Raw genomic sequence first — 12,365 nt, forward strand, 5'->3', positions numbered from 1 at the left:
TGGGCCGTTGTCATGAAAGCCATGGCGTGGCGTGGCGTGGCATGGCATGGCATGGCATGGCATGGCGAAGGACAACCAAAAGAGCTTGTAGGGACTGGGGGCGATATGAATCTGCCAGATCGGGCGAATATCATTTCACTGCCTCTCTTGGCGTTTTTCTATTTCTATACGGTCCGGTCCTCGCGTATCCGGCAAGGGGCTTATATGCGCGGATTCTGTTACAGGCAGGTATGGCGTTCTCCTCGAACCCGGCGGACAGGTGTTGTATTCGAATCCAGTTAGGTGCCTTGCTTACACCGGCGATCCTGACACTGACCCAGCTGCCGATAAGTCCGGGGGAATTGAAGCAATAGGTTCAATAAACGCACACCTGTTGTAAATCGCCCCTCCCCTGCTACTCACAACGGGCATTTCGTTGCCACTACAAGGGGTTCTGGATTCTCTAAACGCGCTCTAGCAACTTTGCATTTTGCTTCAATAATAACATCGACGCTACCGACAACAGATCCATAAGTGGCTTCTCACACTACAACTTCCCAGCCCTTACACCCTCTCATCTGTCCTCTCCACCACCGTCCTCCCCTCCGTCACCTCCAGCTCCGCCCTTGTCGGGAACCTCGGCAGCAACTTGAAGATGATGGGCCCCGCGGCAGCCAACAGCGCGCCCACACCCGTGAAGCACGCGATGGCGGTGAACCCCGTCGCATACTGCGGCGCATCCTCCGAGGGCCACAGCCGACTGCCATAGACGGCGCTCAGGTTGCCGACACTGTTGGCGATGGCGATGGAGACGGCGCGCTTCTCCGCCGGGAGACCGATAGTCTCCGAAACCCAGGTCATGGTGAGTGGGAGGGAAGTGTAGACGCCGGCGATGCAGAAGCTGAGGAAGGTATAGCGGGTGGCGTCGTGCTCGACCTGGAAGCAGATGATGGCGCTCATGAAAGCCAATGCAAGGGCACCCGCGGTGTGCCAGCGTCGGTCCTCCAGCCGGTCGGCGGTGTAGGGCAGCACGATGAGGAAGACGGTACCGACGACCCAGACGGGGACGGTCATCCATTGCACGGCTACGCCGGAATAGCCCATGCTGCCTACGATGGTGGGTATGAAGTAGTTGATGGTCGCGGAGCCGTTTTCGAGCATGTATAGGATGGCGAAGAAGTAGGTTCGGAGGTCACGGAGGGCCGCCCAGACAGCCTGCAGCGCGCTAAGGCGTTCGATGACCGGATCGGTCATGTTGCGGTCATGGGCCAGGCGGATGACGGCGAGTTGGCGCTCCTCCAAGCTGAGACGCGACGAATTGGCCGGATAGTCCATCAGGGCGAAGAAGGCGATCGAGGAAAAGGCAATGCTCATTATGCCTTCGATGAGGAATAGCCAGCGCCAGCCCTGCATGCCTCGAGCGCCTTCAAGGCCAGAGACGATGGCGCCCGCGAGAAGCCCGGAAACCGCCCCTGCAAAACACAAGGCTGTGAAGAAGATCGAGAAGCGCTTGCCTGGGGGGCTGTCAGCTATGTTGATCGGCACAAAGGTCAGCGGATGCCTACCGAGCTCGTCTTTCTTATACCAAGACGACATGATGTACATTACTCCTGGCATGAAGCCCGCTTCGACAGCGCCCAAAACGAAGCGAGCAGCGAGAATGCCTCCATAGCTTTGAACCTGGCTCATGCAGGCACAAACGGTGCCCCAGCTGATGGCTAGCACAGGGACGTACCACGATGGGCGGACTCGGGTAATGATTAAGTTGGAAGGCACTTCGCAGATGAGGTAGGCGATGAAGAACATGGAGATCAACATGGCGTATTCTGTCGTGCCTCTTGGTCAGTCTTTCACATTCATGCTGACCGCGTGGCCAAAAATGCGCTAGACTTACGTGACGAGTCAAGGCCGAGGTCTTCGCTCATGCCGGCGGCGTTGGCATTGCCCTATATCGAATGGTCAGCTCATCGTGCTCCCATTGTCATGCCCATAGAACATCGTCAAGGTTCAACTCACAATATTGTTCCTATTCAAGAAGCAGAGAACACACATAAACCATAGCGTTGGTATCATGTACCAATCGACCTTGCGGACCAGCTTCTTCTCTAGGTCGGACCCAGGAACATAGTTCCGGAGCGCAAGATCGAGCTGCTCATCGCTGTCATCGATCCCGACATTGTTGCTTGACACCTGCTTAATGCTAGGCGTCTCCTTCAGATCGAGCTGCGCATCATTGACTGCTCCAGCCATAGCCGACGAGTGCTAGAAGTCGAGGTTGAGTCACAAATGGTGGCAAAGGGCGATGTCCGTAGGATGCTCAAGAGCAATGAGCTGCCGATGTTACCGACAGACAAAGCGGTGCTACCATGCTGGCTTTATGGTGATACCGATCCATGGCAGACGGCAGGAGGTTCCTGGCAGTCCCCGCCCTCGTATCTATCGCATGGTTTGTAGCGAGATGCGCTAGCCTCCACAGAGCGGAGACTTGTTATCTAGAAGGTAGGCCCTGCAGGGACCAGCCGATCCAGGAAATGTCTTGGCCGGCTGGCTCCGTAGCATGGGCAATGCCTCCCTCAAGCAACATCGTGAGCTTGCCAGGAGAGACCCTGTTGCTGGCGGTCGTTATCTCTGGCTAGGCCTGGCCCGAAACGACATACCAACATGATGAAGCACAGATAGGAAGAAGACGATGGACATGGTCGCTGGCGTTGCAGTCTGCATATCATAGTGGCTATCCTGGCGTTCACAACAAGCAGCCGAGAGCGATGGAAATTACTGCCGTATTTGCTTCTCCATCTTCTCACGGTCGCTGCGTGGTCTCTCCAGGCTGGCATCTAGGACCTCTTCTTTGGTCATGACCGGTTGAGGCTTACTGACCAGCCCAGCGTAGAACCAATTGGCCAAAGTGGTGACATCCCACACTGGCAGGCCTGTAGCTTTCTGCACCGCGTTCGCGAACGGAGGGAACTGTGTGCACTCTAGTAGAATGGCACCGATGTGTGGTTGCTTTGCGATCAGCTCCTTTGCAGTCTGGACCACTTCTTCTGTAAGCGCTTCCAGATCGTAGGGAATGCCATCGCGAAGGGTATGCTTCATCCTGCCCTCCTTCGGTGGTCCACTGATGTATATGTTTTCGAAATCGTGCAGACCGACAGCCTTCAAGTGGTTGAAATTCAGCCGCTCGCTGTCGAAAGTCAGGATGCCGATACCTTGGTCCGGCCGAATGATAGTGCGTATCATGGGGACTTGTAGCAGCGAGGATGTGGCGACTGGTACAGAGAGCCGTTGCGAAAGCCTGATGCGGTCGTCAGCAGTGTTCGCGTGGTCACAGGCCGGTCAACCATACTTCTTCTGTGATATGGCCCAGAACCCACAGCTCGTGACCAAGCCTATTGCTCCTTGTTCAATGAGACGATTGCCCGCCTCCACGAATGCATCGACCATCTCATCGTCATGCTCTTCGTCGGTCACCATAGACACAAGAAGTGCACCTTTGATCTCCGTCTGAATTACCGGAAAGTCGAACGTCCTTCGGTTACCAATGTCTCCTGGTGCCCGGTGGATGTTCATCTCAGACGCGATAAGACCCAGGATCGGGCGTGAGCCCATCGTTGTTGGCGCAATAGAACCCATGTTGAGTGAATTGACTGAGTCCTGGTAACAAACAACTCACAATCGAATCAGATACACTTAGCTATTTGACATGCTTAGCCATGCATTGTGTTTGGGGTCAAACTTCGAGGCTGTATTGCCGTTCATACGCCCTGTGGCTCCGTCCGGCTCATTCCGTGGCGAGGAGGGGGAATTCCCCCACTACAATCTGTAGGAGATCGGCATTCGTGGGTCGCGGTGCGCATGTCGACGCGTTTTTTAATTGTTGCATAAGAACAGGAGACCTGCGCCGTGTCGTGGTCGCAGTCACTCGCTCACCAACACGAACATTTTTGAAGCCTCAAGTCAGTATCCCGATTTGCAACTATGACTCCCCGCAGACCCAAGGTCGTCACAATTTCGCCGCCCAACTGGGCGGACCCTGAATATCTGAAGGAGTTCGAATCCAAATTCGAGGTCCATGTTTCTGAGGCAGGCGACAGACCAACCACAATCAAGAACCTGGCTGCAAAAGTGGCTTCGGACGGGCCTTTCGACGCAATCTGCATTCTGATGGGCACAAAGCCGTACGAGCCGTTTGATGAGGAGCTGCTGAAGCCACTGGTGCCTCAATGCAAACTCATGACCTCCGCCAGTGCGGGCTACAATGAGTTCGACGTTGACTGGATGTCGCGTAACGGCATTACCTTCTGTAACAGCCGTAACGCCGTCAACGAGTCTACTGCGGACCTGGCCATCTTCATGATGTTGGGCGTGATCCGCGACGTCCAGCGCCTGCAGACCAGTGTCGCCAATGGAAACTGGAGAGGAGGCCTCGTGCCCGCGCGCGACCCATGTGGCATGAAACTGGGCCTCGTGGGCATGGGAGCTATCGGCAAGCACGTTGCCCGCAAGGCAAAGATGTTCAACATGGAGATAATCTACTACCAACGCACACGCATGCTGCCCGAGGAGGAGAAGATGTACGATGCGAAGTACTGCTCGACACTGGACGAGCTTTTATCGACGTCCGACATTGTTTCCTTGCACTGTCCTCTGAACAAGAATACGGAAGGCATGATATCGCACAAGGAATTTGCAAAGATGAAGGAGGGAGTCTTCTTCATCAACACCAGTCGTGGACCTCTCGCCAACGAGGAAGCGTTGATTGAAGCTCTAGAATCGGGCAAGATTTGCCGGGCCGGTCTGGATGTGTTCCATGGCGAGCCCAAGATCAAGTAAGTGGTCATTCTATGACGAGACCGACACAAGCTGATACTCGAAAAGTCCGTACTTTATTCGAAATGACCGCGTTATCATGCAGCCGCATATGGGTGGAATCACGGATGTTGCATGGAACCGAGCGTACCGAGAAGCGCTCGAAAATGTTCGAGCATTTTTCGAGACAGGAAAGGCGATCAGTCCGGTGAACGAAGCAGATGTGAAGGCGCATGCAGGCACAAATGGCTCCTCGTAGATGGCAGTGTTATAGATAGTTAAATGACAGTGGCCTTTCGAATTCTTCCAAGCAGTCGCTGTCGTCGCTCGCTCGTGAGATTGATGGCCTCAAGCCCAGGCAGTGATACGGTTGACCGCAGTGCTCCTAACGCGAAAGTGGCCGTTTCCAGTTGCGCCTACGCTGGAAATTTGCCGAGCAGATAAGCGTGGATGTTCGACACGGTACCCTGAACACAGGTGCCGAAATCCGCAATGACTGACCACGTTAGGGTGGCCCCGTTAGACTTGGCTTGGGGTCTGTTAATTGAGCACTCGGATTGAGCCGACTCTCTTTCTGCTTCCCCAAACAGAGTCGGACTGTTCCGTAGCTGAGGCGAGCCACGAATGCCTCACCGGAGCTGCCCTCGATGCGGTGCGCTCGCTTCGTGGACTAACCCGGGATAATCCATCGCCCTGGAGATCCTGACCCGAACTTTCATGGCGTGATCTCTCGAGCTTCCAGATCCTGAAGGGGTCTGGTGGGTGCAAAGGAGGTCGCGTCTAGTGTTTGGAGGTTAACGGACTTTTTGCTTGCTCCTTATGTCGCGCTGTTTTCGCAAACAACCATGTCCTCGAACAAAGGAGCAGATGTTGGCATCGTCGGTGCAGGTATCATCGGTCTTACATGTGCACTGAGATTGGCTGAAGCGGGTTACAGTGTGTCCATACTTGCGAGAGATCTTCCAGGAGATGAGACGACAACGTGGGCCAGCCCATGGTGAGTTTGTGATGATGCTTGCCGATCGAAGCTGAAGTCTGTGTCAGGGCTGGCGCTGTGGTTCTGCCGTATATAACCAAAGACCCCAGAGATAGGGCAATGCAGATTGCCTCCTTGCGGTATTACTGGGCTCTCGCGCATCAAGACCCAACATGTGGGGTTCAGGTGAGAGTAGCTTTCCCAGCTTTAAATCCCCCAGCTCACTGGCATTCAGACTGTGACAGTCTGCGAATATTGGGATCAGCCGACTCACGACAAGTCGGATGAGTGGTATGCAACAGTCGTCCCACACTTTCGTCGATTAGGACCAGACGAGCTTCCTCCGGGAACAGTGGCAGGCAATACACTTATGGCGATATCGGTCAATCCTGATACATATCTGAATTGGATCAAGGGTCGGCTGGAGGCTGTGCATCAAGTCCATTTCATCCGAGCTACGGTGCAGTCTCTGGATGAAGCGGCGGAAGTCTTGGGCACGAAGACCTTGGTCAATGCATCTGGTCTTGGAGCCAAGGAGCTTGCAAACGATCAACACGTTGTCGGTATCCGTGGACAAACAATGTTTGTCAACTTCCCCCGAGACCCCAAAGATCCGGCGCGAGTCTTGGACAAGGAGGTCCGAATCAGACGAGGTGCTGAATACACCTACGTTCTTCCAAGAATGCTGTCGGGCGGCGTTGTGATCGGAGGAGTTGAAGAGGAAGGTAGCACCAATACGGACATCAGCGTCGATCTCCAGCAAGACATCCTCGAGCGAGTCAATGTTATGACGAATGGCTGGTTTAGCGACTTAAAGCTGAGCGATGTAAAGAGGAACATTGCCGGTATCCGTCCGGGGCGAGAAGGTGGATATCGGGTTGAGAAGATTGGCAACATTGTACACGCGTACGGATTCGGAGGAGCCGGCTATCGCTATAGTGTGGGCGCAGCCGACATCGTGGTCGATCTGCTTCGGGGGCAGAGGCCAACGACGTCCAAGTTATGATCAGTCGAGTGCGATTCGCCTTGTGCTCATCTCTGAACCATTTCTCTAAGTAAGAGTTCAGTAGAAGGGTCCATTCCGATAGCGTTGATGCTTGAAAGATGCTCTGGGATGCCGAGGTGTGCTTGCTTCAGCACCGGTAGATTAGGGTCTGGGTGGCCGCGCTCCTCCTGTTCCGCCAACATCGATTGGGTTGCATTGACAAGCGCCTGGAACGTGTCCCGGTAGGGTTGGGCGGGGCTCCACCGTTCTGTGATAATGACCAGAGCCACCGTGCAGGCTGTACAGGCACTATTGACAGCGTCCCTTCTATAGGCCCTTCGACATGCGCCGTCAGTCCAGAGGCAATACAGGAAGGTGAGCCCTGCGAGAAAGAGGATATGGAGGGCCCCCCAGGTAGAGCTGACTTTGGTGTTGAGGTATACGTCTTGGTAAGTGTGGCAGATGCGGGCCGCGGAGTGTGCACAGTCAGCATATGTTGTCGACATGTCCAGGGTCGAATCAAAGCCATGTCTGATATGAGTTACTAGTTTGTGGCGATTCAGCAGTAGAACGGTATGATCGTAGGCAAGGGTGAACCATTCTGGAGTACCAAAAGGCAAGCCTTGTTCAGGTGTTCGAGCGAATGGCTGAGGGCATTCGGCGTACCATTTCATAAGCTGTGTGTGTATATCGTCGGCAATCTGATAGTCTGGTGTACGCGGGGTCTGCTCAAGCTTGGAGGCGTAGAAATTCGTGGTGATATCTCCCCATATCCGCCTGAGTCGCAAATGATGGACAGCTGCAGACATCGTTGTTGAGGGATCACGATGATGGGTTCGGGGCTCCGCGAGGAGCTGATCTGCGGTGACGTGCTCGTCGTTGATGTCGCTTGGGAATTCAACATCAATGTCGTCGTCTGCGATACCCACCGGTCGGCCAAGCGATACAGCAGAGATCCTGTCAAGATTGTAAGAGACCCAGAAAACACGCTTACGCATCTCTTGTTGCAGCAGATCGAGACATTCGTCCGCCCAGACCAGCTTCTTGTTCAGGCCCAACTCCGTGCATTGTCTCAGCGCAATGCCAGACAGAGTCCATACGGATACGCCGCTGGAGGAGCGCATCGAGTACATTGCACAACATAGGATAGCCTGTATGGGTTGAACTCCATCTGCAGTTAGAGCTTGGTCCAAACAGAGATCTGCCGCAGCGTAAAGGCTTTCGGCGGAGCTAGGACACAAAGCGGGCACGATCAATGCACCCACTGCGTACACAAGGTAGACGAAGAAGTTCTCGACCGGGTCCGAGGTCAAGCCGTTGTCGTTTGCAAAATGCACATTGTTCTCCCACTCCTCAAAAGTAGGCCGGTGCAGGAAGGGATACTGACGATGCACATGAGTAAAGTAGGCATCACTGAGGAGGTCTCCGAATACCCTGGCCGGTAGGGGAGCAGGTAGGGGCTTTGGCAGGTTCTTGAAGACGTTGTCTCTGATGCCGGATACACTGATGCCAGGGCCCTGATAACGAACACTTCGCATAATAGAGCCAACGATTCGTACAAAATTGAGCCCGGAGGAGGCGCCATAGTACTGAGGTTGCGACACGGCAGCTGCCATACACAGGGATTCGATTGAGGGCTCGGAGGCGTGCGTAAAAGCGCTTGGTCTACTGCCGTCGCTTGGATTTGGCACCTGTTGTGAGCTCGAAGACCGCCCATTGACAGACACAGGCTCTGCATCGGCTAGGGATGAGCTCTGAGGAGTGTTGGCGGTTTCGGGCCGACTGCTCTCCACGACCATATGATCAACCCCGATCTGAGGATGTGTCTCTCTCAAGAGACCTTCGAGTTGAGCGATTCGAGCTTCCAGCAATTCAACGTAATTCGGAGGTAGATTCCTCCTCGTCGATGGATCTTCAACGGTACATTCTATCTCGTGTTAGTTGGGGATTCGATCCGAGCGACGGATAGTGTACCTCGACCGGTCTTGGTACAATTGCCACACGCGGGACGATCGCCATCGCATTTCTGCTTCTTCTGCTTACACGGATTGCACGCGATCCGCGCCCGCTTTGATGGGCGTTCTAGAGACGAATCCATGCTGATGGCAGTGCATTGGCAAGAACATGGTGATGGAATGAAAGGATAACCCAGACTACGGGTAGCTGCTTGGAGAGGCTTGGGGAGGGTCTAGGCGGAAAGTGATAAGGCATGATACAGAGGTGGGCAGCTTTCTGCCGCTTGCCGCTGTGGGGAAACGTGGCGGAAGCTGCGCCTTACTAGGTACGGTTAACCATGGCTAGATATACGGTGGAGGGTTCCTTCCGTCTATGGACTTTCCATCCTGACCTCCCTCACCCATGCCCGTTCACCCCTATGCTTCTACTGTTCAGTACCTCGCGTGTCGACTTCACGAATATGCCAACCAGCTCGTCAATCTCGTCAGCCGAGATGATGTACGGCGGCGCAAACAGTATAGCGTCGACCAGATCAGAGCACAGATAAACCGCAGCACCATTCTTTAAGCAGGCGGCAGCTACCTCAGCCCCAATTGGTTTGTCGTGAGTCTCTGTAGCGAACTCGACGGCGACGAACAGACCCATACCCCTGATCTCCTTCAACAGTGGCACTTCGGCTTTGAGCTTGTTCTTAAGCAGTTCGCCCGTGGCTCTGACATTCTCGAGGAGATTATCTTGGATGATCGCCTGCTGAGTGGCAACAGCTGCTGCACACCCGATCGGATGATCCTGATAGGTATGTCCACTCATGAACGGCTTTGTCGAATGCGATTTGGTGATAGCATCAGAGATCTTCTTGCTGAAGAGGACCCCTGATATCGGCTGATACCCACCCGCAAGACCTTTGCCGATGGTTTGTACGTCTGGTGCTACTCCGCCAAGGGACTGCCAGGCATGTTGGCTTCCAATCCGACCCATACCGCACATGACTTCGTCAAAGATGAGTAGAGCGCCATGTTTGTCGCACAGCTCACGCAGACCGGCCAGATACCCTTGCGCAGCAGGCACCGCACCGAGCGTGGCCCCCGAAACCGGCTCGACGATAACTGCAGCGACTGTGGACGGTCCAAGCTTGATGAACATTTCCTCGTAGTCAGCTAGGAGACGTTTCACATATGCAGACTCGTCTTCTCCGGGACGAGCATCTCTTCGGAAGAAACATGGAGAGACGTGATGGAATACTGGTGAAAGCATCGGCACAAATGGTCCTCGACGTCCCGGATGGTGTCCAGCTGACAACGCGCCAATGGTGTTGCCATGATATGCGGATTCTCTGGCGATGATGTTGACCCGCTCAGGTTCGTCGTTGCACAAGGCGTACTGTCTCGAGATCTTGATAGCCGACTCTACCGCCTCCGACCCCGAATTCAAGATCAGCAGCTTCTCGAAAGCACCTCCACTCGATTTGGTGAGCATTCGGGCTAGCTTTTGTGCAGGTTCGCTGGCAAAGAACGAGCTGTGGGCGAACGCCAGTTGTTGAGCTTGCTGTACGATGGCCGCAGTTACATCTGCATGGCCATGTCCCAGACATGAGACTGCTGCGCCACTGCTGCCATCGAGCACCTTTGTCCCGTCTTCACGAACAAGATATACTCCAGCGCCGCCACTGGCTCTGCTGTATTGCTTGCCAGGCGCTCGGGTCCATACTGCTGCAGGTTCGGCGTCGGCGCTCGCGCTCATACTGACGAAGTTACAATCTTGCACACAGACCTTTTCTTGGAAGCGGCCACCAACGAACACCGCCTCTATCGCGGAAGGCCCTGGATGTCATGCTGGACGATTGATTCGCGCCATCAGTTGGAGATGGAGCGCACGGGGAGCACGGAGATAACGTATCGGCTACTTCCGGGGTACCTCGGGGCCTTTGTCGGAGCAGCCCGATTTACCGCTGGGCACCATCTGACATCCCACACAGAGTATCAAGACGGGGCAAACGCACAGAAGGTGAAATGATCGGAAGTGGTCGGCCGTGCACATTGAGAGAATCTCGGCTCACAGGTTGCAGCGCCTCTGCAAGTATACAACTTGCCAAGTAAAGCGTGAATGGGCTTACTGTCTCATCGTCTATCCACAGGTTGTCATCACCAAGACACAAGCCACACACAGCAATTTCATCGCCGGTATACTCACCAGCAATTCAGATACTCTCAAGAATGGGCCCCGCATCTGCAGCCTCGAGATGGATTACATGAGCGGGTACTCGGGAGCAAGCCCAGGGGCTCCGCAGCTAGGGCGAGGATCTGGAGTCACCGTGGATTGTCATCGCCTGCGGAGCTACACGCTTGTGTCTCCATGCCTTTCATGCTGTCCCATCAGCCTTGAACCAATCTACTTTATTGATGTACGCCTAGCATCAACCATGCAGCGGCAATCCGGCATGCTACCGACTCAAGCATGCATAGCCAAGTACTCAATCCCTACATCTCGCACCAGAAGCCACCAATTCCAAGGTAGTCAGACTTTCCCCGCAGAAAGCCACGACTCGTCAAACAAAAGCCCAGACACTTCTGTAGACTCCTCGCATCGCAAAAGTACAGTGCCATAACGTCACCGCGGCCTCGGTCGCCGCTATAGGATTAGGGGATTTTCACTGATACAATGCCAATATAGCTGTTGTCCAATCATGGTTCGAGGCCTCATCATACCGGTTTGGCAATGGCGAAGTTCCTGGTGGAACGAGGGGATTTCGCCGCCCAAGGTTGCTATATCAGCTCTGGTACGTACTGCTTCGTGCTAGCACCTGGGGGAACGAGGCACTTGAAGCTGCTCTGGCCCCATATGACGTCTGTAGCTCATGTATATCTCTATCTATATGTACCATTGCCATTCGTATCGCAACGCCCCTCTCTTCATGACCATTCGCACCGCGACGCCCCCCCTCTTCACCAGCCACTCACCCGCCAGGAGCACCAGCACCAGCACCAGCAGCCCCAGCCAATCCAGCCCACCGCCACTCGTACCTCGCAGCAATGTACTTCGCCACTATCGCCCTCGCCGCCCTCGCGCTCACCGTTCCCTCGACAGCCCAGAGCCAAACCCAAACCCAAACCCAAGACCTCGACATCCCCTCCACCATCTCCTCGGCCCTCAGCGTCGCCAGCTCCTACGTCTCAGCGCACGACATGAACTCGATCATCTCCTCGGGCCTCAGCTACGCCAGCTCCTGGGCCTCGGCCAACGCCGACAACATGGACTCGATGATCTCGTCGTTGGGTGCCGAATACGGCATCACGGACGCCAGCGGCGTGTCTTCGGCGCTGAGTCGGGCCACGGCGTTCTTTGAATCGATTACGAGCGACGGCGCTTTCGCGGCGGGGGACTTGGCGAGCTTGACGGGTGGCGCTGCGGCGGCCACTTCTGGCGTCGAGGCTGAGAATGCTGCGTCCGCTGATGATAGCAGCGGTGGATCGGGGAGTGCGAGCGCGGCGTCGACTGGAGGGGCGAGCTCCGATCGTGGTGCTGTACAATGGAGCGCGACGGTTGGCGCGGTGGTCGGAAGCTTGTTCTTAGGGTTGATAGCGTATCTGTAAGTCCGAGGTCGCGGATGGACGTGTACGCCAAAGGTAGGCGTGGTGGGGGGAATGCTCGCCAACAAGAGGC

At 55.1% G+C, this 12,365-nt stretch overlaps 7 protein-coding genes across 7 annotated transcripts; 3 read left to right on the forward strand and 4 right to left on the reverse strand.

The window, feature by feature from the left end:
* Positions 1–543: 543 nt before the first annotated feature.
* On the reverse strand, positions 544–2,229 carry HMPREF1541_03229 (uncharacterized protein; the record flags this gene model as incomplete). Its single annotated transcript, XM_008717581.1, has 4 exons — positions 544–1,493; positions 1,545–1,805; positions 1,874–1,925; positions 1,996–2,229. The coding sequence occupies 4 exons, from the start codon at positions 2,227–2,229 to the stop codon at positions 544–546; spliced, it is 1,497 nt and encodes a 498-aa protein (XP_008715803.1).
* A 522-nt stretch (positions 2,230–2,751) lies between these two features.
* Positions 2,752–3,612, reverse strand: HMPREF1541_03230 (uncharacterized protein; the record flags this gene model as incomplete). The annotated part of the gene is made up of 2 exons (XM_008717582.1): positions 2,752–3,274; positions 3,326–3,612. 2 exons carry the CDS (start codon positions 3,610–3,612, stop codon positions 2,752–2,754), a joined length of 810 nt encoding a protein of 269 aa, XP_008715804.1.
* A 345-nt stretch (positions 3,613–3,957) lies between these two features.
* Positions 3,958–5,047, forward strand: HMPREF1541_03231 (uncharacterized protein; the record flags this gene model as incomplete). Its single annotated transcript, XM_008717583.1, has 2 exons — positions 3,958–4,808; positions 4,858–5,047. 2 exons carry the CDS (start codon positions 3,958–3,960, stop codon positions 5,045–5,047), a joined length of 1,041 nt encoding a protein of 346 aa, XP_008715805.1.
* A 586-nt stretch (positions 5,048–5,633) lies between these two features.
* Positions 5,634–6,770, forward strand: HMPREF1541_03232 (uncharacterized protein; the record flags this gene model as incomplete). Its single annotated transcript, XM_008717584.1, has 3 exons — positions 5,634–5,785; positions 5,833–5,950; positions 6,000–6,770. 3 exons carry the CDS (start codon positions 5,634–5,636, stop codon positions 6,768–6,770), a joined length of 1,041 nt encoding a protein of 346 aa, XP_008715806.1.
* Positions 6,771–6,796: 26 nt separating this feature from the next.
* Positions 6,797–8,847, reverse strand: HMPREF1541_03233 (uncharacterized protein; the record flags this gene model as incomplete). The annotated part of the gene is made up of 2 exons (XM_008717585.1): positions 6,797–8,676; positions 8,724–8,847. The coding sequence occupies 2 exons, from the start codon at positions 8,845–8,847 to the stop codon at positions 6,797–6,799; spliced, it is 2,004 nt and encodes a 667-aa protein (XP_008715807.1).
* Positions 8,848–9,101: 254 nt separating this feature from the next.
* Positions 9,102–10,445, reverse strand: HMPREF1541_03234 (uncharacterized protein; the record flags this gene model as incomplete). Its single annotated transcript, XM_008717586.1, has 1 exon — positions 9,102–10,445. One exon carries the CDS (start codon positions 10,443–10,445, stop codon positions 9,102–9,104), a length of 1,344 nt encoding a protein of 447 aa, XP_008715808.1.
* Positions 10,446–11,734: 1,289 nt separating this feature from the next.
* HMPREF1541_03235 (uncharacterized protein) lies at positions 11,735–12,295 on the forward strand (the record flags this gene model as incomplete). The annotated part of the gene is made up of 1 exon (XM_008717587.1): positions 11,735–12,295. One exon carries the CDS (start codon positions 11,735–11,737, stop codon positions 12,293–12,295), a length of 561 nt encoding a protein of 186 aa, XP_008715809.1.
* Between the last annotated feature and the right edge of the window lie 70 nt (positions 12,296–12,365).

This window comes from Cyphellophora europaea, assembly GCF_000365145.1.
Source record: "Cyphellophora europaea CBS 101466 unplaced genomic scaffold supercont1.3, whole genome shotgun sequence".
In the NCBI taxonomy this organism is placed as follows: Eukaryota; Fungi; Ascomycota; class Eurotiomycetes; order Chaetothyriales; family Cyphellophoraceae; genus Cyphellophora; species Cyphellophora europaea.